Source organism: Staurois parvus, unplaced genomic scaffold (assembly GCF_062004578.1).
Source record: "Staurois parvus isolate SC_StPar_1 unplaced genomic scaffold, SC_StPar_1.0 ptg000113l, whole genome shotgun sequence".
Taxonomy (NCBI): Eukaryota; Metazoa; Chordata; class Amphibia; order Anura; family Ranidae; genus Staurois; species Staurois parvus.
In genome coordinates, this window is record NW_028317909.1 from 1,041,794 (window position 1) to 1,067,945 (window position 26,152).

Consider the following 26,152-nt stretch of genomic DNA (forward strand, 5'->3'; position numbering starts at 1 on the left):
ATAGATGGGAAAAAAAGCCAGAGCATCGTCTTAGCTCAGGCATTTAGATCAGCCGGCCTCACCTTCCCATTACAACATAGGTTCTCAAAACCCACTAGCATATCAGGTCCTCAATACATGGAGGCTCTCACCCAACCGGTACTTACAGTAATAGTCCCACATGTCACTCTCCTCCTTGTCCCTCGATCATGTAGGCTTCTCGCTGGGGCCAGAATGATCCTCAGCCCATTTGTGGTAATTCCACCATTTAATGCACACTCAGCAGGTGTGGTCAATAAAGACAGCTGGTATGGACAAAGTTCAGGCTCACCAACGCTACCAACGTCAGTGCATTTCGCTCACTGCATCGTGAGCTTCATTGTAGCCATCAACTCTGTGAGGCAAATGCGATAACTGGCAACCTCATTCTGAAAAGAACCCTTTCTGGTTTTGCACAGGGACAAGGTGGTGTTAAGGACTAAGACTTCCTTTTTGCCTAAGGTAATTTCTGCCTTTCACCAGAACTAGAATATTGTTTTTCTGTCCCTATGTCCCACTTTGGTTCAGCAAAATGAAATTGCCTTCCATTGTCTGGATGTGGTTTAGGCTGTGAGAGTCTGTCTCTCAGCCACTGTTTCTTGCAGGACGACCAAATCCTTTATATTAGCCCAGGTGGCTCTGGCTTTTCACTTCACCATCTGTAGGCTGTTCAAGCAGACAATAATCCAAGGTTTTGGTCTCAAGGATTGGATTCCACTCTTTCTTGTCAAGGGAAACTTTACTAGATCTGTGAATGTTTCTAGGACTTTTTGGCAAGCAGCAACTGCCACCACCTGTTCGATGAGGCCTCATCTGATGCCCACTTCGAACATAAGGTCCTTCAGGCTGCAGGTAGTGCCGAGTTATTTGCTGTTTTTTCTTGGGCCTGTTAATGTTTGCTGTGTTGCCTACCCCTCAGTTGAACTTGGTTTGGATGTTCCAAAGATGAAGGACTTATTGTGTTCCTCAATAGACATGATAATTGGATTCTTGTGCTCGCTGCAGCATCCTTTTCTTGGAGTCTATTCATACACAGATCCCACCCCCTCTGTGTTTATGATTATGTTCTCTGTACTTCTTTGCTACAAATTTGAGGAGCGTTGGTAGAAGGAAAGGTTATCCTGGGCCAGTCTACAGTTCTGTTGTTTGTCACTGTCCAATCCTTTTGTAGGTGACAGTATAACTTGTAGGTGACTTTCTGTGTCTCTCAGTGGACTCCAAGAAAAGGTTTTTATGTTGATTACAGAAATCTTATTATTTAGTTCATGTAGATTAACTCCTTCAGTCTGCTCATTTGATTATGAATGAGCATCATCTTTCTTATAAGCCCACTGCAGTATGTAGTACCTAATACATGTAAGGACCATACCATATAGCCTGATTATTAAGTTGGCACACCCGCTCTCAGTCTGAAAATTTCTGTGGGAGTGCTATGAGTTGTTAGCAGATTTTTATAATTATGTAATATGTAACTGGATAAAATTGACTTACTTGTTATGTTTAGTATGTTTCGAAATATTATTATAGAAAAAGGGAACATAATGTGATGTAAGGTGAGTGTCAGTAAATATTTGAACAACCCTTCTCTTTTTTTACACACGATGATGTCAAATTATGTATTAACTATGTAGGGGCATATTTATAAAAAGCTATGTCATATTCACCAAACATTCACTGCAGGAGCATAATTCACTATAATTGAAAACATGCACAATGAAGATACACGTGAAGTGAATGTTTGGTGAATGTCACTTTCACAAATTTAATAATGTACCCCTAAATGTAGGTTTTGTGACATTTGATGGTGTAATTTAAGTGTCAAACTAATGAATTGTCAAAAATCCACCCGAAAACAATCGGATCTATGTAAAATACCTGGGCATTGACCTGCCAATCTTTGCTGTTTGTCAGAATAATGTATTTTGCCACTAGCTCTAGTTTATGAAGACCAGCACTTCTGTTATTATAAGGGAGCTATCCATCAGGACCTGTATTTGTTGAGCCAATCTGTGCCTTTGTGCTCTTTTCCGCTCCTAGCAACTTAGACATGTTATTTTTACTTGTGACTGCTTTTTCCTAATACTGTGCATTAGTCATTCTGTATCTGTGATATTTTTCTTCCAGTGTTGTGGAAACAGTTGATTTCTCTACGAGTAGACAGTGCAATGTCTCTAAACTTCAGTGCCCTAGCAAAGATCACGGATGGATTCACCCCTGGTCACATGGTGCAGGCAGTGGATACAGTGCTTAATGAAAGAAGGATCAGGCAGCTTTCTCGCAAGCCCTTGGCAGCCTCAGAGTTTCTGGGTTCCTTGTCGCGACAAGAGCCAGTGTACAAGGAAGAAGAGGAAGCTTTCAAGGTGAGGATCATGGAATGCCCATGTGGTGACTATTCTGAACATGAGTTGTATGACAATTCCTTAGAATAAGAGGATCAAAAAAGAAGGACTGACATTGTATCCAAACTGCAAGAAGATAAAAATGACTTTTGTTGCTCATAGCAACCAATCAGGTTCCAGTTGTCACTTTTCTAATGCAGATGACCGTTGTCATGGACAACTGTATTTCTCCAACTTTTCTACAGATGCCCTATATGTATGTAAGCTTTTGTGTGTTTTGCACCTTTTAATTGGTCAATAATCCTCACACACTTATAGACAGCAATACAAAGAGTATATATTTTATTTCCAGTCAACAATAATATATGATACCACTGTTCATTCGGTTAGTAAAGTAGTTAGAGTGTTCATATTAGGTGACCCTAGTTAGCTCAGTATTGGGAGCATTACCTGTGACAGTCAGATCTTGTAGGGATAGACCACAAAATGGTAACAAGACCCTCTAAATATTTAATTCAAAGAAACATACAGATTTTCTGCGTGACCGATTGCTGATTTTCTGTTGTGAAAAAAGGAGCAAACCTTTCGTTATGAGTTTACTTCATCTACACACTTTGCATTGCTGGTACACAAAAGAGTTATTCAGCTGCCCTGAGTATGTTTGATCCTATTTTGTGTTGCTGTTCTTTTAAGAACTGATGTAGCGACCTGGTAAAGGGTGTACGAAAGGTAGTAATTTTCCTTTAGGGCCCAGTGTTAGCCAATCTCATTGGTTAGGATAGAATCACAGACAGAATATGACCCCACTTTTATCAAAATGTTATCAGGCTTTAATTAAGTTCTTTTTCTGGCTGGCAGGAAGGGAGTGCTAGGGCAGTTTTTTTGCACTTTCTCCATCCATGGCTGCATTGGATAGAAGACTGGGTGAGTCCCAGGGGTGTGAGACTCCAATGAAGCTGGGCAAATCTCTTCCTGCCCATTGACATTGTGAGAGACCTTCTCATGGTTGACCATTATTAGAATGACAAGTGGGTAAGGCATTAAGATGGTTAAAGAACCCCTTAACTTATAGCTACACACCTGTTTATACTTGCCATCGTGGAGATTACATATATCCTTTGTATTGATTCATTTTCCTTAGTAGCAGTCTACAGCGACTAATGTGTATCGATAATGTGACCGGTTGTGCAAATCTCATCATTACATTGACGTTGCTCTTACTATAGCTTAACTCATGGTCCAGTGCAGCATTTTCTAAATGTCTTTTCTGTGTCACAGAGCTGGTACTCCAAGACACCCCTTGGGAAGAAGAAAAGCAAAGCAATACCAGGCACAGAGGAAGATGCTGGAAAAGAAAAAGGGAAAAAGAAAAGTGCAAAGAAAGGAAAGAAGAAATAGGGTTGTTGATGGTTTGTTTCTGAAGGAAGCTGATATCAGGTCACGCTGGTCTGTTTATGATGTTTTCTACACTGCACAGCCATGATGAGCTTCCTTAACACTTTATTTGTATTGAATTTTGTATATGTCGCACATATCAGAAAATAATAAAAACATACCAGAGTGATGGGATTCATCCATCTGTCCAAACATGTCTCTGTGATTAAACATACAGTATGTCTCAATAAAGGAGTGCTACTCCGGTAAAGGTCTAAAGATGGTATACAAGAATACAGCTGAATACATTTTCATCTATGTAAAGTCATAGACAAGGAGTATAGTATTTATTTATTTTTTTTGTTATCTGTCCTTCTTCATTGAATGGATAGCACTTTCTAGCTTCTGGAATTTGTGTCTCTGGTAATTCATACAAGTACATATAACAATCAATACAGTGTAATGCAGAATGCCACTGCTGCAGTAATTGTGTAAACATTCAATACATACAATGAAATCCCTATAGTGACTATCTGTATGTCAATTAGTAAAGTCAAGATCCTTTCTAAATAGTAGTCGTAATGTTAGCTTTTGACCCAATCATCTACATATTGACGTGGGAATTTACTGTTTCCAACCTAGCAATTTTTTTCATCCTTCTGTCATCCACTTCTGAATATTTCATGGCAATACAATCGGATTATGCAATTCTTATAAGACAGGGATAGATCCCTAGGGTTAGTCTTCAGCAGCTGCAGCCCACCTGGGGGGGTCCTAGCTTTTTGTGAAAACTCTAGAACATGCAGTGTGGTTGATTTACTAAGACCAGATAGTGCAAAATCTGGTGCAGCTCTTCATAGAAACCAATCAGCTTCAAGGTTTTATTGCCAACGCTTTATTGAACAAGCTGAAGTTAGAAGCTGATTGGCTACCATGGACAGTTGCATCAGATTTTGCACTCTCCAGTTTTAGTAAATCAACCCCAGTATGTAAAAATCACAGCTGCAGATTCTAAGGTGATGCAACCATCTTTTAGTACACTTATTCTTTACATGCCCAAATGTTCAAGATTTACTTACTAGTCTTCACTCCGAAATCTTTGCTGTGAAGCCTGCTGGGAGAAGCACAGCCACAACTGCAGAAGTATTTGTTCATTCTAATGGAAACACCATCTTTTATTCCTCCTAATGGTGGACAACCTTTGCGTAGGAATAAAGGAGATTCTTCCCCTTATGCACAGAAGATGCAGAGCCCAGCTGGAAGACTTTAATGAAGATGTTGCATGACTGCCAGCGGACCACACAGCAAAGATCTCAGTGCATCAGGGACAGTTATGTATAAGACTGGTAGGTTGCTGGGGGAGGAGGCAGAATGGGACATTTCAAGAATAACTGTACAGACATAGTTATTCTCTAAAAATGTTTAGGTCATACATTTTTACTAATCACATGTTTGCCTAAACCTCTCAACCCCTTGTCCATCTGCATCCCTTATATTGAGTTGCAGTTTGGCAATTTGCATTAATCTGCAGGCGTACCAAAGAAAAAGCTACTAAGTGAATATGACAAAAAGTTATATTCCTGACTCTGAGGGTTCCGGATTACCCAGATGAAGTCACGAGTAGACGGTGACGTAACGCGTAGGTACGCGAGTCCGTAGTTCCGGTGCGTGGTGACGCATTTCCGGCGTGAGACGCCATCTTGCTACACCCGAGAGGTCCCATTCGCATGCAGTACACCCACACATCAGTGAGGAGGGAGAATGTCTGCAATGTGAGTGTAACCCCTTTTTTTACTCTTTGGAAATAAACACAAGTAATTTAATACTACACTTAGAGAGTTTCTTTTTGGCTCACCGGTTTGGTGAGCTACTACTCCCCAGGACTGCCCTGACTGACTGGGGGCTCTGTGGAATTCTGCTGAGGAGATCCAAGAAAGAAAGGAAGCTGCTGGCCTTTACAATTTAAGGATCCAGGTGATCCTGCATGCCTGTTGGCCCTTCGGGGTCAGTAGGAGGAGGTGAGGAGGCATTTTAGCCATACACGGAAGGATTTTTGGACACAGTCACAGTTTTATCCATCATCACAGATGCACATCGCATGAATATAAATATATTTTTTTTCACTAATAGGACATTGTTCTTGATCTTAACACTTATGTGGTTTTATTTGTGTGGCACTGTGTGAGCACTGTTAGAGTTTTTTTCCTTATTGGACTTTTTCTTGAAGCAATATTCATTAATTTATGCACAATGTATTTATGGTCATGGTTTGGCACTCCAATTTCTTATTTTTGATTAAGGGTTGGCACTATTATTTATCACTGTTGTATGTTTTGTTCTCTTGGCATTTGCATTAGTTTTGAGCGCTGCACTACTTTATATATAAGTGGCACTTATATTTCGTATTTTTGAATAAGGGTTGGCACTAGTATTTATCAGTTGTATGTGTTTTTCTGTCATTTGCATTAGTTTTGAGCGCTGCACTATTGTTTATATAATTTATTCACACTGAATTTGGTATCAGTTTTGAGTGCTAGCAGCTAGCGAAAAGTTTTAGTAGGTCCATTTGTATAGCGCAGGAGGATTTCAGATCATATCCTATCTCTTATCTACATTTAGAGACTGAGAAGATGTGATAAATCGTGAATGTAGTGGTAGACAGTACACGGCTAACAGAAAATAGACCGGAAAGTAGAAGACTTTGAAGCACAGCCATGCCTGATAGGTGGTAGGACTGCTGTGATTACAGGGTGCTACCCTGCACAGGAAGGGCTGACACAGTGATGTATGGATACAGATGTGTCCTTATTGTTCAATGTCCTTTGCTCTGTAATTTGGCAAGAGATGGGAGGACTATCACCTCCTTCACTGTCAGCTGTACTAATGAGAGAGGAGTGCGAAACAGGTAACTGCAAGGACAGAAATGCCAGGTGTTTGGAGAACTGAACTATCAGTTTATTCACCCCAGCATGAACAGGCCTTACTACCACAAACTGTCAATTCATCATAATACACAATGACCAGTTAGATATCCTGAGCCAAAATTATATCAACAACAAGCAACAAACTGGTGTGACTACAATCCAAGACATTAAAATGGTAATGTGTCAGGGCAGATTGTTCTTATGTGTTTCGACAAAAGAATGATCAGCATGCACCCAAACTAGGTGATCGCCATACACCAAGACAAGACAACCGAATGATCGCCATATACACAGCACAGGTGATAGATTTTTATTGACAGCTCAGGTAATTATTTTATTACATATAAATCCTTCCTGAAAAGGAAGCAGGTCCTTAGCCTATTGCAAAAAAAGTCTGGTTTGTTGGAAGATCCTTAGAATCAACAATGAAGACTTTGTTGTAGCTAAAATTTTGAAGGTTCTGAAAGTGGACTTTCAGTAACTTTAAATATCCCACAAGTACTTCCAATCCCTAATGAAGGGGAACCCCTGAAATACATTGGATTGTACGTTTGGTTTTTCTAATTCAAATAAATTGCCATGGTTTCTCAACATACTGCCTGGCACTCGTTTCTCTGTAATCTTTTGGATTTAGCCTGAATTGTCCTCTAGAGGGTTCTTGGTGTCTGTGATCTGTCAGAGCCCCTGTATTGTACAATATAGATCAGGGATGCTCAACCTTTTGAGGGCCACTTAAGTGATTTGGTAACAACAATCAGGATCATCATTTTCCATGGAACCAATCCCCATTGGATGTTTACCCACTCTATATTCACAATCACAAAGAGTGGATGACTTTGTTAACTTTTTACAAGGACTCTATGTCTATTTCAGCGGTTGCAGGAGAAAAATGGAAAGGATTGGTTCCTGAATATGTCGCCCCACAGCGGGTTAGCTGTGCTTGGCCACAGACTTCTATTATATCTTGCGAGTGTGGTGCACTTTCTAAAAGCACCCCAAAACTCCTGCATTCAGGAGTTTTGGTGCGCTTTCAGAAAGCGCACCAAACCTTCAGGATATAATAGAAGTCTATGGCTCAGTGCAGCTAACCCACAGGAAAGCCACAGATGCACTGAGCTGCACCCATTGATCAGTGTGAAAGCAACCTAAGAGTTAACCATTTTATAGGTGCTAATATATCTACTGCAACAGCGCAGTGTATGTGTTTAATACATCGACTTTCTTTCCCTCTTCCAGCTTCTGCCAGCACCGCTCTCCAAGCTTAAAGAAAGGTCCCGAGTGAAGTGCACTTGGTATCACTCTGCCTGGGACAGAAGCTGGAGCTACAGGGCAAGCATTGACTTATGCAGCTCCTGCTCCCTTCACGGCCGCCTGCTTCCTCTGCTGGTACCGGCTCCATACACTCTGATGCTCTGAAATAGCTGGTTGGCAACCCATTGATCACAATCTGGGCTCGCCAACCTGCCATCCAAGAGCATAGGCATGCGTTTCCCCGCTCTGAGGTCTCAGGCCACGGGTTTAGCACCCCTGATATAGATGTTATAGATCCAGCACCTCTCATCTCAACAGAGGTTTATGAATATATAATGTTATTTTATGTACTTTGCAAATTACTCATATGATGGTGGCAGATAATATGTAATGAAAACAGTGCTGGCAGGCACAGAGCACATCCACACATATTAAGGGGGCTTTAATAAACAATTTGAGAATGTTCACACAATAAAGTGTGGGATGATTCCTTTCAATTGTCCTATCATGTGGAAAGAACATCCCTGTTTACTTATTTCATCTGTACATGAATGGATACCTGCTATAAATATCCATACATTTTATTGTGTGAACATTCATAACCCTAATAAATCAGCCATTAAAGTGTGTACGATTGTTTGATTTTAATTTACCCCATCGGTCCATGCATAGACTTTTATGGAAAGGCGGGTGTCAGCGGCAAATAGTCCACTGACTCCCTCTGGCATCCGATCCAATCTTGTACACCAAAAACAGAAGGATGGGGATCCGTTCCCCATCTGTCCAGCGGATTGGATTGGATGACAATCGGTTGGAAATGGACAGGCGATTCCTTTCCATCCGACCGTCCCATTGAAATCAGCACCTGCTCAGAGACCTGTCATCACGCTAATGAATCAGCCTCGTCTGAAAGGGGCCTAAAGGCACTGAAGTACAAAACTTTGGAGCACCACCATAGGCAGCTGTTCCTTCTGCCCTTATTATAATGTATCCCTGATTACTCATTCCTAAAACAGACAGCAATTACTGCACAAAAATTAATTGAATATTAATTAAGTTGCAGAAAATGTTTACCAGACTGCCTCCCAGTTTGTGTTAAAGCATCATATTCAGTACCAGTGCTCTTCTCTTCATCCCAACAACTAATAATACTGTATATCATACTGTTCATCCAGAGGTGTCCCTAGGGTTGGTGTCACCCGGTGCGGTAACACATGGTGTCACCTTTCCAGAGAGGAAGGGGCGGTGTCGGTGTAGAAGTAAAATGAGTATCCCATAAAGATATGTATCTCCTGAAGCAACTGCACATGTGCCAGTTTCAGGCCAAAGAAGCCGATCTCCGACTTTACTACAGAGTTGCCACAGTTAACCCCTTACAGGCTGCAAACCACTGAAGCTGATCCCGTGGATCACTAGGGTTGCAAGCAGGGGTTGACTGACCATTTGGAAACTCAGGCACTGCCCGAGGGCCCGGGGTCAGTAGGGGGCCCCATGAGATGCCCCTGGTACCTTTTTCATAGGCTTTTTTGAGCTTGGGCAAGGACACAGGGGCCCCATGATCCCCTACTGCCCGGGAGCCCCATGAGTTGTCAGCCCGCCCCTGGTTGCAAGATCAGTTAACCCCGTATAGGTTCAACCTATACGGGGTTAACTGATCTTGCAACTCATAGTAATCTGTGGGATCAGCTTCAGTGGTTTGCACCCTGTACGGGGTTAACTGTGGCAGGAGAAAAGTTAGAACTTCTTATCTGCATACTTGTTATCAATAAGCAGCTTAATGTATGTAAAGCAAACCTGTTGTTTGTCCATGCGGTACAGGTGTGAGGGTTGGGTCTGTTTTAGGCCAGCATTACCACGTTAGTGGTAGTTTCTTTCTGACATTTTTAACTAGTGCTCTGGTATCTTGTCTTGTGTAGTTCTTCTGCCCCAACTTGCACTTTCTCTAGTCCCCTATATGTGTCTGTTTTGTCACTTATAACAGTTTCATTGTTTCACAGGTTTTGAGAGTGGTTGCGGTATCATGAGCATGAATATGTATTATGTTTTCATGCCACCAAAACAAACACTCCTTGGAAGTTTCCATTTGCATAAAGGGTTCGATCAGGTTCGCCTGTCAGTTTTTCAGGCGGACCTGATCGGACCCTCCATTCACCCCTATGGACCAGTGGGTGTAAACAGACATGAGTCCATTTACTGTACACCCTCCTACCTACAATCTGATCTGGTCCTCTAAAAAAACCAGAAGGGGATCAGTCCCCCTCCATCTTGGAACGGAGGGCAGTCGGGTGTAAACTGACAAAGGAGCAGGCTCAGTCTGTGTCCCAGGGGCGGACTGACCATTTGGAAACTCGGGCACTGCCCGAGGGCCCGGGGTCAGTAGGGGGCCCCATGAGATGCCCCAGGTACCTTTTTCATAGGCTTTTTGAGTTTGGGCAAGGACACAGGGGCCCCATAATCCCCTATTGCACGGGGGCCCCATGAGTTGTCAGTCCGCCCCTGCTGTGTCCATATTGCAGAAACTGAGAGGACACGAACCTGTCATCCGCCCGCTCTGCTCCGATCAGCAGGGAATCAGTGGACAGATCCTCTGCTGATCTAATCGGAGTCCGCCCCATGTGAAAGAGGCTTAATACATTAACTGTTTGGTTTATTGGCTACATTTTCAGAACAGTATATAATTTCAAACATGGATAAAGTGTGCTACTGTATATCACTCACCATTGATTTCCTACTTGGACAAACTAGGCTACATTTATTAGAGTCTTGTGGTGACCCATTACAAACACATCCAAACCCAGTCTGGGTCCTGACCCATAGTTCAGAAAGCAAAAGAACTGATTGCACCCGCACTGCAGCCTGCTACTGTTGAAACTGTGCACTACTGTGCAGTGCCATAACAAGTTCTCGCAAATAAAGGGTCCAGGGCAGTGCCCTTAAAATGGATGTGCTGCATTAATGCAACGCATGTTAATGTGTGATCTAACATGAATTAATGTGAGTGCATTATCACACTTTACAGATGTGAAGCCAACCTTGACGCTCCCTGTTTAGCAGCACATACTTACCTTAACTTCTGGGAGTTGATGAAGAGTGGTAAGTGGTTCAGGGGGGCATGAGTACCCAGAGTACCCAAAACTTACTCCATGCGACAGCACTGGTGCTTGAGAGTCCTCAGCCCTGTGTAAATTCCAGCCAAAGTGACTTCAAGCTTAGTTTCTTTGATCCCAATGTTCTGGTGTTGGTGTGAATAAGAGACGAGTATATGCAGCTTGGGGGGGGGGGGCATTTACGTGAACCTGATTGAACCTAGCAGCCCTGTATGGTAATTGGCCAGGTAACAAGAATTTTTATAAAACGGGGTCAGTAATGTCAGCCTCCATAGTTCTGTCATTACAGATTTCCTTTAATGTCATTTTGAAGGTTGAGCAGTTACCATATCCTCAGGACACATTTGAAGCCTTGAGAATGTATTGATTAGCAGGACATCATAGCTCCCAAGTGTCCTTTAGCTGCAATGTTTTATCTCTTTTTAATCTGATCTATGGATTGTTTTTATTGATAAACACCATTGGCTCCTATGCAAGAAGTCCATTTGTCATGTAGCTGGCCTTGTAATTTGCCTTGTTTTAACAATGTTTTATTGTCACCTAAAAGTCTTCTAGGTAACCTCAGACAGATTTGTCACTTTTCCACTTTGTGGGTCTTGAGTTATAGATCAAATCCTTGTTCATAATAACAAGGGAAGAAAAATGTACTATTACATCCCCCTTGAATCTTGTGCTTTAGACTGCCCAGAAACACTTGATCATGTGATTTGTTCTATCTATAGCAATGACTGTTGGAGTCAGCAATACCAAATATTCCAGGAACACACACTGTAATCTTGGCACTGGATACAACACTGGAACCTATTTCAGATACAGACTCGAGAAAACAGATATAGTACAACTAATGCGACATAATTATCTCACTATAAACACACGGCCAAATGATGGCTGCTAGGTCCTGTTCCCATAGAGTCCAGTCCACGATCCTCAGACCAGACCATCCAGCAGGATCTCATCTTGTGGGCCATCTGAAGTCATTACTGGCCTCAGGGGATAAAGAAGCAATTACAGAACTGCTTAAAAATCAAGTCAAACACGTTGATGCCATTATTGAGCTCGACAACGATGATTGGATGAAGGAGCCAACCGCAGTGATCCCTCTACAAGTGTTACTGGGTAATTAGAAAAGCTTACGTGGCTGGTTTTAAATGTTTTAATTCTAACTGACAAATCCTCCAGATATTATTCAATGACCTTTCAATTCATGGCATGTGCATGCGAGCCACTACACTCTGGTCTGGGGCCATCCTAAAACGTATTAATTCCATAATTCTGACTTTTAATCTCAGAACTCTGACTTTGAAACTCAGAATTCAGACTTTTGCTCTCAGAATTCTGACTTTGAAACTCAGAATTCGGACTTTAAAAGTCAGAATTTTGTTTAAGAAATATTACGACAGCCCCAGAGCTCTTCCATACCATCACCCCACCATGCTGCTTAAAGTAAATCTTCATTTGGGATGTTGTTGTTGACCTCTTTATTATAACAGGCTCTGGCTTCCATATTTGCTAAATGACTGCCGCAAAACATTTATACGAACAGAAAATGCTAGCTGTCTGGTTTTTATGTTTGCTTCAGTAATTTGAGATACTGTGACCAGGAACACAGGGAAAGTTAGAGAAGTTAGAAATATCTATTTCTGGGTTAGTGGTTAAGAGTATTAAAGCCAGAGTCTCAGCATGGCAGCCAGGTGACTAGCATTTCCATAATGGCAATGCGGCCAACAATGGCAGCCCCCGTGTTCCTTTAATAAAGGTTTCTCTTAATGGAAATATTTAGGGTTTTTTTTTTTTTGGTACATATAAATACTCATGATTAGCTCAATATAAATTTCATAGGTTGCATTTATGAAGTGTATCTAAACTCAGAATCAAAAATGCCATATATTACAGCATTCCAGTCCTTAGATCTGGTGACTGCATTCGTTTTTTTTCCATTATTTTCATTCAGTGATTTTTCCATTAACATAGTTTCAGGCCTCGAATGACAACACACACTCATATTCATGTATCAGGACAACAAAATCAAGATAGGGCAGTAGAACCCCCATTCTCCTATTCTGTAAAGATAGATGGATGTTGTTTTGTAGTTAGGAGACACAGGAGAACAATGTCATTGATAACAGTGCAGCACAGGAAGAGAGAAGGTTGTCAGCTCACAAGATTTCTGGCAAGTTCAACAGGTATTTTATAACTTATCAAACAGATATGACAAAACACTTTCAGTTGCATGTTCAGCAGATCAAAAGGGAGCAAATGAGAGAAGTACCTTTAGATGTACATACACTTTAGTTATAGGTTTGTTAGGGTAATTAGTTATATTTGCCATTACATGGTAGCACTGCTTTACTGCTTTCCTTATCGCACTGCAAGTTCTAACAGCAGTCTAAAGCCAAGTACACACGATGAGAACATCAGACGAAACATACCACTTTTGAAGCAATCGTCTGATAATCTGATTGTTAGTACGCAGCTTTTCAGAGCTGATCACGACAGTTCACACAAATTTATCCAAACGGACAAGCACAAAAATTTGTCTTGTACAATACCAGAATGAACGATTTTCGTTTAATTAGCACAATATTCGTCTAAAAGACCACGCATGCTCGGAAACTAAAGAATACATTACAATACATTGCATCACGTCCAAACTTGTAATCTGTTTTATGAGAATTTTTGTGACTTTACTAACCTCTTCGTTTACAGTATGAGACTAGCATGCTGTCCGATATTCTCATTGTGTGTATGAGGCTTTAAGCTGCCCATACATGGATCTAAATTTGTCTGATTCAGCAGGGACCAATGGAATTTTGAGCCATGTGTGGCCACTGTGATTGAACTGAAGTCAATCTACCAATCAACTTCTGTTCAGTCGCCCTGTTGGTATATTCTTCAGTACCGCAGGCAATAGGCTGTAGCGCTGACCGGTGTATTCTGAGAGCAAGGTAGTCTCCCCACTGTCAAAACAAAATGACACAGCGGGGAGTTCTCCCCCATTCACACTGTGGATAGAGGAATTAGGTTATCTGTTTTTTTCATTCAACCCATTAGCTGAACAGAGAAAAACTGACCCATATATGGCCAGCTTAATTGAAATCAATGTTTTATTAGGCTCTGCATTGCCCATGCTGGTTCACTTTGATGCTCTCTTCCCAGCAGCACATACTTTTCCTTTACTCCCTTGCCATTTAGCTGAGCGTCTGAGAGCAACAAAGAAAGGTCTATGGAAACTCTGAGTCACTATAGTCTGATCACAGGGCTATGCAAACGCTCTCAACCAGTGTTCTGTGGAACCCTATGGTTCCTCCAGAGGTTGCTAGGGATTCCTCAAGCAGTGGTTGACTTACTTCCAATTTAATGGAGCCTGCATGGTTCCAGAGCCAATGCCACTTGGTAGAGCCAACTGCATGGCACCGATGATCTTTTTGTAACACCCTGCTGCAATGTCATTTGCAGGATGTTGAAACAGACAAGGTGGCAGTGTCCTTCAACTCACACATACTTTGGTAAAAGCTTTATGGATCTTATAGGCTGAACTGCAGGACTTTGTTAGAAGGCTGCTAATTGGGGGACTACATTTTTCCCAGAAGAGCTGGCTGGTGGGTGGAGGCATATAAATCTAGAAGGCCAAGGAACAGGAACAGGAAGTGAGAGGGGAAAGAGCTGGAGAGGAGAAGCAGAAAGAGAGTTGTGCTGACTGTTGGAGATCCAGACCAGGCTGCAGAGCTAGAGAGAGGAGAGGCAAGAAGCAACTGCTGACCACCAGCCTTGCCGACCACCAGCCTTGCAATTCCGTTCAGCGAGACAGTCTTCCAACAGGTGACCTAGATGACGGACAGAACACTTCAAGTGAGGCCAGAGAACCTGTGGGGGCCCCCATCACTGAAAGAGAGAGACAGCCAGGTCCTGCTGGAAGCCATTGATTGAGGGAGAGAGTCCCATACACCAGGTAAACAAGAGAACATTCTCCTCATTTCTGCTACTTTTCCTGCACACAGTTGCGGACATTGCATTCAGTTAACAAGTGTTGCGGCCTAGTTCCCACTGCCACTACTGTTGAACACATTTGCAGTATAGTCCAATCATCAGAGCTGACCGCAGTGCACCTGCAGGCCTGATCACACCCAGTGCTCCCTTAACCATTGGCCTACCCTCTTAAAAGAATTTCTACCACTGTTGCCATTGGTTACTGCAGCCAAGAGTGGGGTTGCCCTTTGCCAACAAGCCCTACTGTCAATTTTGACATTTTATTTACCTAAAGCTGGCCTTTTCTGCATAAAAACAACTAAACAACAAAAACAACGCACAAGTCAAGTGGCAGTTAATGGGAAAGTACAACTCAACTGAAAAACAAACTGAAATCCTTGGGGGGGGGGGGGGGGGAGTAAACATAAAAAACTGAAATAATGTGGTTGCATAAGTGTGCACACCCTTTTATAACTGGGGATGTAGCTGTGTTCAGAATTAAGCAGTCACATACAAAGTCATGTTAAATAGGAGTCAGTACACACCTGCCATCTTTTAAAGTGCCTCTGATTAACCCCAAATAAAGTTTAGCTGTTCTAGTAGGTCTTTCCTGACATTTTCTTAGTCGCATGCTACAGCAAAAGCCATGGTCCGCAGACAGCTTCCAAAGCATCAGAGGGATCTCATGGTTAAAAGGTATCAGTCAGGAGAAAGGTAGAAAAGAATTTCCAAGGCATTAAATATACCATGGAACACAGTCATCATCAAGTGGAGAAAATATGGCGAAACAGTGACATTACCAAGAACTGGAGGTCTCTCCAAAATTGATGAAAATATGAGAAGAAAACTGGTCTGGGAGGCTGGCAAGAGGCCTACAGCAACAGTAAAGGAGCTGAAGGAATATCTGGCAAGTACTGGCTGTGTGGTACATGTGACAACAATCTCCCATATTCTTCATATGTCTGGGCTATGGGGTAAGTGGCAAGGCGGAAGCCTTTTCTTACGAAGAAAAACATCCAAGCCTGGCTACATTTTGCAAAAACACATCTGAAGTCTCCTAAAAGCATGTGGGAAAATGTGTTATGGTCTGATGAAACCAAGGTTGAACTTTGTGGCCATAATTCCAAAAGATATGTTTGGCGCAAAAACAACACTGCACACCACAAAAAGAACACCATACCCTAAGTGAAGCATGGTGGTGGCAGCATCATGCTTTGGGGCTGTTTTTCTTCAGCTGGAACTGGAGCCTTAGTCAACGTAGAGGGAATTATGAACAGTTCCAAACACCAGTTAATATTGGCACAAAACCTTCAGGCTTCTGCTAGAAAGCTGAACATGAAGAGGAACTTCACCCAAACCATACATCCAAATCAACAAAGAAATGACTTCACCAGAAGTAGATTAACGTTTTGGAATGGCCCAGCCAGAGCCCAGATCTGAATCTGATCGAAAATCTGTGGAGTGATCTGAAGAGGGCTTTGCACAGGAGATGTCCTGGAGTGTTTTTGCAAGGGAGAGTGGGCAAATATTGCCAAGTCAAGATGTGCCATGCTGATAGACTCATACCCAAAAAGACTGAGTGCTGTAATAAAATCAAAATGTGCTTAAAGAAAGTATTAGTTTAAGAGTGTGCACACTTATGCAACCATATTATTTTAGTTTTTTATTTTTACATCACTGCAGCTAAAAGATTTCATTTTGTTGTTCAACTGAGTTGTACAGTTTATAGGTTACATTAAAGGTGCAAAAAGTTCTGAAATTATTTATCTTTGTCTCATTTTTTACATCACAGAAACCTGCCATTTTAACAGGGGTTTGTAGTTTTGTACTTTTTATATCCACTTTTTATTTGTGCACCAACTGGGCCCCAACGAGCGTGCAGAAGAATCTTCACTGCATTTAAAGGGACATTAACTGCCCTGGTCAAAGAGCTCCTTCTATCTCAGATTTAAAGCTTGCCATCAGATTCTGAGGGCCCAAAGTGGGCTAGTTCAACTGTTGTTAGTTTTCATTGCTCAGTGGGGATCGACAACACCTCAGGTTGGAGGTCTTGGGTTATCTTCTGAAAAGCAGGCCTGCTAACACTGACTGAGATCCTACTGTATGTGTTGTTTCTTTGCTTAGAGTTGTTAAGAATAATAATTGACATTACACGTACCAGTACCTATTTGTACTGTCTAACCAAGCTTACATTGAAGATTAATATAAACCTCATATCAGTTTACTCTGATTTGTGTGTGATTCTACTTTCTGGTGGTAATTTTCTCTGGTCAAAAGAATACTGTGGTTTCAGCAGGGGTTGGGCTTTCAGAAGGGGGTGCAGAATGACAGGGAGCCCGAAAATAACTCAGTGACTCTTAAGGGGGTAGTGCTACATTTTTAACTGTCTGTAAGAGTGAAATTCTGACCTATACTATAGGAGGGGCAATCTTCCCACTTTTACGTGGGTTCACTCACTCCACCACATACAAAAATGGGGGGAAGGAGTTGATGAGGAGCAACCCGTTTGGGACTTTAAAGTGTACAAAGTAAAGATAGCACTCAAATAAAGAATAAAATAGAAATGTATTTAAAATGTAAAAGGGATTAAGTCCACACAATTATAAAGTGGCTATCAATCAATACACCCCGTGTTTGAAATCATTGTAAATCTAACCATGAACAGATCAACCCATAGAATCTATAGTTACTATATAGTTGGAGTTCTAGGTCAACATAATTTGTGATCAGCTCTATTCTTCGGAACCCATGCCAAACTTTCTCTTTCATCTACAGTATACAGTATGGATGAATGATGATCCACTTTAAAAGATGCATACTATAAATAAATGTTGTATCATATATAACTATAAAGATATTTAAAACAAAGACAATAAATACAATTACACCAATAAACAAAAACCACCAGCCTCAAAACCCCAGGAGCATATTTAAGAGAGAGGGGAGGGGAAAAAAAAACCCCCTACATACACATCCACTACTCCATTAGAGCACCAAACATACCCAGTCTAACGGGAAAACATCCAGCCATCACTTCAGATCCCACAAATCACCAATTATAGCGATGGACTACTTAACTATCGTAACTCAGGGACCTCAATTTTTACCACTCCATGCCTAAAACACCATAATATCTTAAAATCTTATAAATGTAAACTTCCATATGGTCTCTTGGACCATTGGAGACTGAGAAAGAGATGAGGGGAGAAGGATTTTGCAAAGGCGCACCTTCAAAATATACCCATACACCAATAAATATCTTCCTAAATAAATAAACAATAAAAACTCCAACAAATAATCCATATCTTATCCAGTGAATCAGGAAAAACAGCCAAAATATGGTCCAATAGTGCTGTTCCTTTCCCCACAATCTGTTCGTAGTACTACCTCCCCCAGGGCCCACTTGAAAATGCTTGTCCCTAGTGGTTGCTCTGGTCTTGAAAGTCTCCTGACACCTCTGACACTCTGGGTTCCGACATATTTCAACAGTATGAAATAATAATGCAAGAGAGACGATTCTTTAGTAACACCTCTATATTAGGCTTGTTCAAAAGAGTAGGCCACAGAATGAAGGTTTTAGATATACATCGCCAGTTAACGCATAAAAACAAAACACTGATAAAATGGAAATACCAAATAGCAACAGTTAACAGATTATATAGTCACAAATAGTACTGTACATTGTAACTATGTAACTGCAACACCAGCAGCATCAGGGGAAGAAAAGGCTTGTTGACGTATCAACTCCCTCTGGGCTACCAGCATCACGATAAAGGAAAGCAAAAAATTATATACTCATAAATAGGTATAGACATGCTAATTTGAATTACAATATCTTAGATGCAGCGAGGTCCCTTTAACTAGAAATAGGGACTTAGAAACTTAAAGTTCCTGATGTGATAGTAGCTATTGTCTTCTGCTAGCAACGGTGAAGCCCATATACAGTAGTGAGTAATGGTAAGTCAATGAAGATAACAGATTGACTGTGGTAAATGCTCACAGCAAAGACTGTGACCCAGAATAAGAAAACAACTGCTGCAAAAGTGGCAGCAGAGCTTAATCTCAGTCCCGTGAAGACTGAGATTGAGCTCTGCAGTCACTTTTTCTGCAGTTGTTTTCTTATTCCGGATCACAATCCTGCGCAATGTCCTTTTGTCTCTTTCGGTCAGCTGACCATGTTGACCACGCTTATGCTTATCAGATGACATTGTCCTGGAAACTGTATATGCCATCATAACTGTTGATACTGCACCTCGCAACACGTCAAATAAATTGGCAACTTCAGTCACAGAGGCACCAACAACTTGCCCTCTTTGAAGCTCAGTAAGCTCTGACATGACTGTATTACTAGCAGCATATGCAGTGAATGACGAAAAGTGAAGCTTCCCACCTGTCAGCTAGGTGTCTCATCACACAGTGGAGTCAAAAGAATGTTAAATCACTTCCACTTTCGACGCAAAACATGTCGTCACGTTCACACCTGCAAATCATGTAGTAGTGTTTCCATTTGTACAATGTGCACTGCAAACCTGGACCACCCCATGTGCATTAAACATCAATGTACAATCAGCTAGGCAGATTCTTGAATCACTTTTGCACATGCAAATGATTGTATGTGTAATTCATGCATTTGGGCACACAAACCAGTCGTATCCCCTACGTTTGGTTCTGCTCTTGCTCACTTTATTTTGAATCTTACCAAATAAAGAAAATAAGCCAAACAGCCCCACTCCAGAGAGGTCCATTCTTTGTAGGTATGATAGCAATTTTGGTATGAAAGAAGACTATATTTATAGACAATATGGCTGCACCTCAGTCAGACAGCTGGTAGACTTTAGTAAATATGCAAACAATTTATCCAGTCCTGTGGCTATTCCTTTGTTTTCACTATGGCTTAAAAAAACATAATGTATCAATCAAGCTGCATTTTATATAGACCCTAATTATTCATACATAAAGCTAAAAATAAAACATAAAAGGTATGTAAAACATTATACCAATTATATTTAACTATAATAAGCTACATCTGTGGATCAACATTAAGACACCTCTGTTATTAATACCCTCTGCTATACAGTGGCGTCTGGGTAAAGGCTGACATGAGGTCACTCTTTCCAGCTACTGATTACAAATATCAGTGAATTTCTAGTAATCCTTTAACCCCTTTTATAATATAATACCGTCCATTCCAGATTAACCTCTTTCAAACCACTGTATGACATTTTCCTGTACTGTAATGTAGTTGCATGAATCCCCTTTAATTCCCTAATGTTTACTTGGTGCCTTGGAGGAGAAGAGCCCTTAGCATGTTTCAGCCTGGATAATAGGCTCTGTAATGTAAAGAAAATATTTAAATTAAAGTGAGCTGAGTTCACATTTGGAAGGGTTATTGCAAGGTTTGGAGTTATAGAGAGTTATAGAGAAAGTAAGAGTTAGTGGGACTTAAGATAGGGTACTGCTCTTACCTTTGAGAGCTCTACGCTAAAAACTAACAGCCACAAGCCTCATTAAAATCCAGTGTATTACAGTTATATGCACTGCAGGAATTTTAGCAAACACAGTTGAAGGATTCTACCTCCTACTGTTTGATAGAAACTCAGAGCTTCTTTTCAATTTCTTCCAATTTGCAAAGTAGAAGGGTCTGCTTCTTCCAAATATAAAGCCACACTCCCCATATGCTATTACAGAAATTGCACTGTACACGTCACATCACAGGGGGAGAAAAGCAAGAGAACGCGTTTCATGCTGAAACTAGCACTTCATCATAACCTAAGAGGGTCTGCTTGGTATGGTCACATGGTAACTCCGTGCCAGAGTGGCCATTTGCTTACCATGCTCAGGTGTCAGTGTAGGTCTCTTTACAGCTTGGTTCACATATGTGCGGGTGGTGCCACTGCGGATCCGCACAAAAATCCGTGCAGTCACACCACCCGCACAGAAACATGCGGACCCGTGGGCAGGTGCCATTAATTCTAATGGCACGCCAGCAGCACTGGAAATTGCAACCGCACTGGGAACAGAGGTTGCGATTTCCAAAGAAGTGCAGGGACTTCTTCCACGGGGCACGGGAATCCATTCAAATGAATGGGCTCTCGTTCCCACACAAAACGTGGCCCGCATGGTGCATATATGTGAACCAGGGGTACCTCCTTTTCCCACAACTCCCTTGTTTCCTGGACACACCTAGGAACGACAAGTTTCTCTGCCTCCTCCCCTCAGAAGCTCACAAAAGTCAGATAAAGCAGAGGTAGAGGGGCAAGTTATCTACAACCAGGTGAGAGGTTCACCACTGGTAGAGCCAGTGTGTGTCCAATAGCATGCAGCTTCTCTGGAAGACCCAGATGCTGTGGGGGATCCTTCCCAATATGTACTCCAGAGTACTCCAGTTCCAGTGAGGTTACCCCCCCCCCCCCCCCAGTGTCCTCAGGCTTTTGATCCCTCCAGCTGTTTGTCTGTGTTACCAGAATTACACTTCACTGTGAGGGATCCTGTTTAAGAGGATAATTGCATAAAGATGTTTGTGTTCTGAACTGTTTTACTGAAGTATTGATTCTCAGCTTGAATCTTTAATGTATAAAGTCATATGTAGCCAGGTGTTTAGCTGAGAATGGAGAGTGAGAGAAACAATGGCTGTAGCTGCTATCTGTAGCTGCTGCCTTGTGGTGCTGAACTGTTTAACAACTATACCAGCAAGAGGAGGGAGCTGCTGAGCAGGAAGAGTTCACTAGATTGAGTCAGACAGTGCTGAGTCCATGTGTGCCAACAAACAGAGTCATCTGGGTACAGAGCAGAGAGTGGACGAATTGCTGTGCATGTGACCGGATGGTGGGCTGCATTATCACTTGGACTGATGAACTTATGCTATGGAGATTTATTATCTGCTGCCAGAGAGACTGAGCCATTTAGGAACCAACCATACAGTCATCTAGTAGCCCTATTGCTGACTGCAGGATTCAGACTATTTTCATGTGCACCAATGGTACAACTGGGTCCCAACGCTAGCCAGTTGAGGAGTTAGGACTAAAGACTGTCCCTTTACAGCTGCTACACAGAGAGCTTCACCTATTGCTTATGCTAAGAGGTACCTCACATTGCACCATATCCTAGCCATTCTCCTAAAGTGCACTCTAGACTAGTTATAGTAGTGTTATTGACATTGCAGTTACCGCTTATATGCACTGTTTATTGCTGACTTTGCTGACTCCTTAGTTAATCCCAGTCTAGTGGTACAGAACTCTGTTCTACGTTACTTTGGTATAGTGATTATACTGTCCAGCAGACTGTATCTGAACCTACCTTCTGTATGCTCATTTATGTTCAAACCACCATTCATTCTAACCCGTACCAATATATTGAGTTTATTTACCAATAAACGGGCTTATGTCTATTTTCTGATACTAAGTCACAGCCAAGTTAAAGGTATCTATACCTCTGTTGTTATAAGTGCTTGCAGTGACGTTCATTCAACCAAGTGTGTCAAAGGGACTGAGGTTGTTCTTGAAGTCAAGATACAGAACAGAGAACCTAAATTACCAAGTGGCTCCTACAGGGGTAGAGCAGCCACATTTTTACCCCACTTGAGTCCCAGACATGTCCATGTTTGTGCAGCTTTCATAATTTGTTTTGTAATATTCTGCAGTGTATGCATGATCCTTTTCATTTTGGATTACTAATATAATATTTTTACCTGTTTATTAAACTGTAATTTTCAGTTACTCCCTGTCCTATCATTCAGGCATTCTTTTACACCATAAAAAGGGAAGAACAAAAGGGAAACCACATGAGGAGAAAATATTATTTCCATACTGTCATAAGAACACTAATTGCTATGATTAGTTGAATTTTTACAAAGTCCATGCTGGCTACCTTTTTAAGAGTTACCTTTCCCAAAGTCTTCAGGCTGGTCACAAGAGGATATGTATAGGGCGCATCAATGGGGGAGGCTGTGGACTGAGAGATGTCAGCCAGGGATGGAGGAGACACTGGGCAACAGGCACCGGGCAGCACTTCTAGGAGTTGAAGCAAACTCTGTATATGGAAGAGAATAGAGCAGGAAGGCGCTTCTAAGTGCAGTATATCCAGAAAAATCCTCCCCCCCTCTTCTTTTTCTCTTCACACCCCACACACTTTTCACATTTTTTCTTAACATCCCCCCCCCAGCACAGTTCCATGCCGTCCCCCTGTTTTTTCCTTTAAACATTGTTTTTATTTTTTATAATTTTTATTCTTTATATTTTTTTTATTTTGTGCTCCACTCCTTTTTTTAGTCGTTTTTTCCCTTGGCCTTCGTTCTTGGTCTTCGGGGGGTGTTCACGTTTATCTCCTCAGGCCATCCCCTCCCCGTCCCTACTTCCTATTTATTTGGCTCTTATCACTCGTTGGTATTGGTCTGGAAGAAGGAGCTCTGTGCATGCTCCAAAATGCGTCACCGGTCCACGCCCGTTCCTAACCCCTGTCACTTCTGGTTGCGGTCTCCTGGTATCCCAAAACTTGCAGCGGCCATCTTGGACATCTTATCCTCAGCTCTCCCTGCAGCTGCTGGACGGCACAGCGGGTTCTAGCATGGTGGATTGAGCCTCCGCATCCTGACGATTTTACTGAGCCTGTTTTTAACTATAATTTTGTAAGCGTTTCTTACCATCATCACTAAAAGATTCTTCTGGATTTACTGCACTTAGAATCGCCTTCCTGTTCTATCTTCAGGCTGGTCACATGATGCTGCAGGATCCTCCTTATCTTCTCTAGGCTGGCTGGTTTCTAGGCATACTGACGCAGATGCTCTCTGCACTGGTAGAGTGTGAATGAAAAGCACTGTGGTCACACCCAAAGGAGGTGGTGCCATGGGGCTCTGCATTCACAGTAGGCTTCTCAGTGTTTCAGGCGGAGTGACACTCGGGTTTATTTACTAAAGCTGGAGAGTCCAAAATCAGACTCCCTTCTGCATAGAAACCAATCAGCTTCTAACCTCAGCTTGTTCAATGAAGCTTTGGCAATGAAACCTGGAAGCTGATTGGTTTCTATGCAGAAGGGAGTCTGATTTTGGACTCTCCAGCTTTAGTAAATAAACCCCTCAGTGTCCTTCAACCTGGAAGATTAAGGAGGACATCCTGTGGCCTAGAAGAGGTACAGCTACCAATTGAAGGTGACTTTGAAGGTGTTTTCTAAGTGCCTGTAATTAATAAAAAAATAAGTGTTGAAGACTTTCAGGGAATAATGTTTGCTTTATGTAAAAAAAATATATTTGTCATGAATATCTGATAACTGTAATCAAGGGGTTTATTTATCAATATGTTTATGATTCACACAACTTTTATCCAATATTCACATATTTTTCAACTTGAATCCTGTGAGCAAATCTGTGAATCTTGGGTGAATTTTGGGTGAAAAAAAAATTATTTTGTAATTTTGTTTAACCATGCTTGTCATTCAGCAGCCAGGAAAATCATTCTTTTACTTGCTGGTTCAGCTTTACAGCTTCTTAAGTCATCTCCATGTTCACTGGGGGTGATGAAGCTGATTCATGGTCCATTGTGCAGGATAAATAAACTGGAAGCTGCAATGCTGAACCAGGAAATAAGGCTTCACCTTCCTAGTCATGCAGTGTTGTAAGGGTGTGTAAATCACACAGCTGGCCAAACAGAATGATAAATCCTTCTTTATTTATTCACACCATGTTAGCATGTTATTAGTTCTACTTTAAAGTGATTATTGCTCTGGAATAGAACAGGTATATGGTAAGGATGATGGCCTGAAGCTGAAAATACAAGGACTATTGTGGTGCAGAACCCTTTAAATGTAATGAATTGCCTTTGCTAGCTACCCTCCAGCTGTATTATGGCATGCATTCCACTACTATTTCAGGCCTTTCACTGTTTTACTAATCCTCATCCTAATGCTTCATGACTTTTTCTGTGGTCATAAAAAAAGACATGACAACCTTTGTGGATTAGAAGTGAAATGATGTCTAGCTGGGGGGATTTGGCCAGGACACAGAGTAAAGCAACAGGATCATGTCACTTTGAACTCTGCCATGACAGCGCTTACTAGAAGCCATCAGGGTGCAAAGCACAGCAGACACTCAGTACAACATGTGGGGGAGCTACGCCTGGGATGATGAGTATGCTCTGCGCTGCTTCTGTGAAGGAGATTTACAGAGCATCATTCTTCTGTTCAGGGAGTGCCTGGAGATTGTGAATCACACCTTGGTGATTGGAGGAGAGGAGATGAGATGGAACTGCAGGAACCATGGTTTGTGCTGTGTCTGTATAACATTTTTATCATATCTTGTTATTTATTATGCTATACTAAATCTTGCTTTTACATGATAATGAACTGTGAATCTTCCAGTGCTGACCTCCATTTCCAAAGGTACTAGCTGCCTTGCTACAAAGCCAGTGGTTTGGTTTCTTAGTCACTAACCTGAAACAGATATTGCAAAATGGAATTCTGACTTTTCCTCCTATTCTCATTTGATGTATGCTTCTTCCGTGTCTGTGCTGCAGAAAGGATTCAAATAGACATAGCTCCCTCAGGTTCACCTGCGCTTGGTCTATCCATTAAATACATGTGCCTCTACTATGGGGGCTCTCAAAATTTGTAGAGTTAGAACTACAGAATATCGGGGTACCGTGACGAGGATCTGTAGCTTACGTCTGTATCTGCAAACGTGTGCTAACTAAACCCGTTTTTAACGCATACTGTTAGACAGGTTAATTCAGTTTTATTGCAAGCTGGCTGGCAAGTTGAGCTGGGAACATTTCTCTTTTGTTGTTTGACATGCATCGCCCATCTATGTGTTCCTTGCTGTGAAGGCTAGTTATAGACTGGAGCAGTGGCCATTTTTTGTACTGTTGAAATAGACATAGCCTGAGCATCTATTGCCAAATAGTGGGACTACAGTTAGGTTTGCTGGTAAACCCAACTAGGTCTTCTCTTGTATTTGAGCATAAAGACTGGGTGACACTGGTCAGCCCAAAAGAGATACTTCAGCTATCAATGAAGATTGGTGGGCTGAGTCACAAGTTTACTTCTTTTATATCTCGTATGCTCCAGCTCTGAGATCTCACTGCCATCAGCCCTAGATCTGTACTTGCCAAACTTAAATTATGCACACTTGGCGTGTTTCTATTTCTTCTTTTGTATTTTCCATAATATTATTATTATTATTCTACAG

The 26,152-nt window shown here is 41.7% G+C and overlaps 2 protein-coding genes across 2 annotated transcripts in view; both read left to right on the forward strand.

Moving 5' to 3' along the window:
- Positions 1-3,944, forward strand: part of DRC11 (dynein regulatory complex subunit 11) — a 285,978-nt gene extending 282,034 nt beyond the window's left edge. The window contains exons 19-20 of the mRNA XM_089671666.1: positions 2,143-2,378; positions 3,636-3,944. Coding sequence (XP_089527792.1) covers positions 2,143-2,378; positions 3,636-3,755 — 356 coding nt within the window. The 3' untranslated portion in view covers positions 3,756-3,944. The remainder of the gene's footprint in view (positions 1-2,142; positions 2,379-3,635) is intronic.
- Positions 3,945-11,793: 7,849 nt separating this feature from the next.
- The window catches only part of ASB18 (ankyrin repeat and SOCS box containing 18), a 111,082-nt gene continuing 96,723 nt past the window's right edge, over positions 11,794-26,152 (forward strand). Inside the window, exon 1 of the mRNA XM_089671667.1 lies at positions 11,794-12,129. Within this exon, the coding sequence (XP_089527793.1) occupies positions 11,895-12,129 (235 nt within the window). The 5' untranslated portion in view covers positions 11,794-11,894. The remainder of the gene's footprint in view (positions 12,130-26,152) is intronic.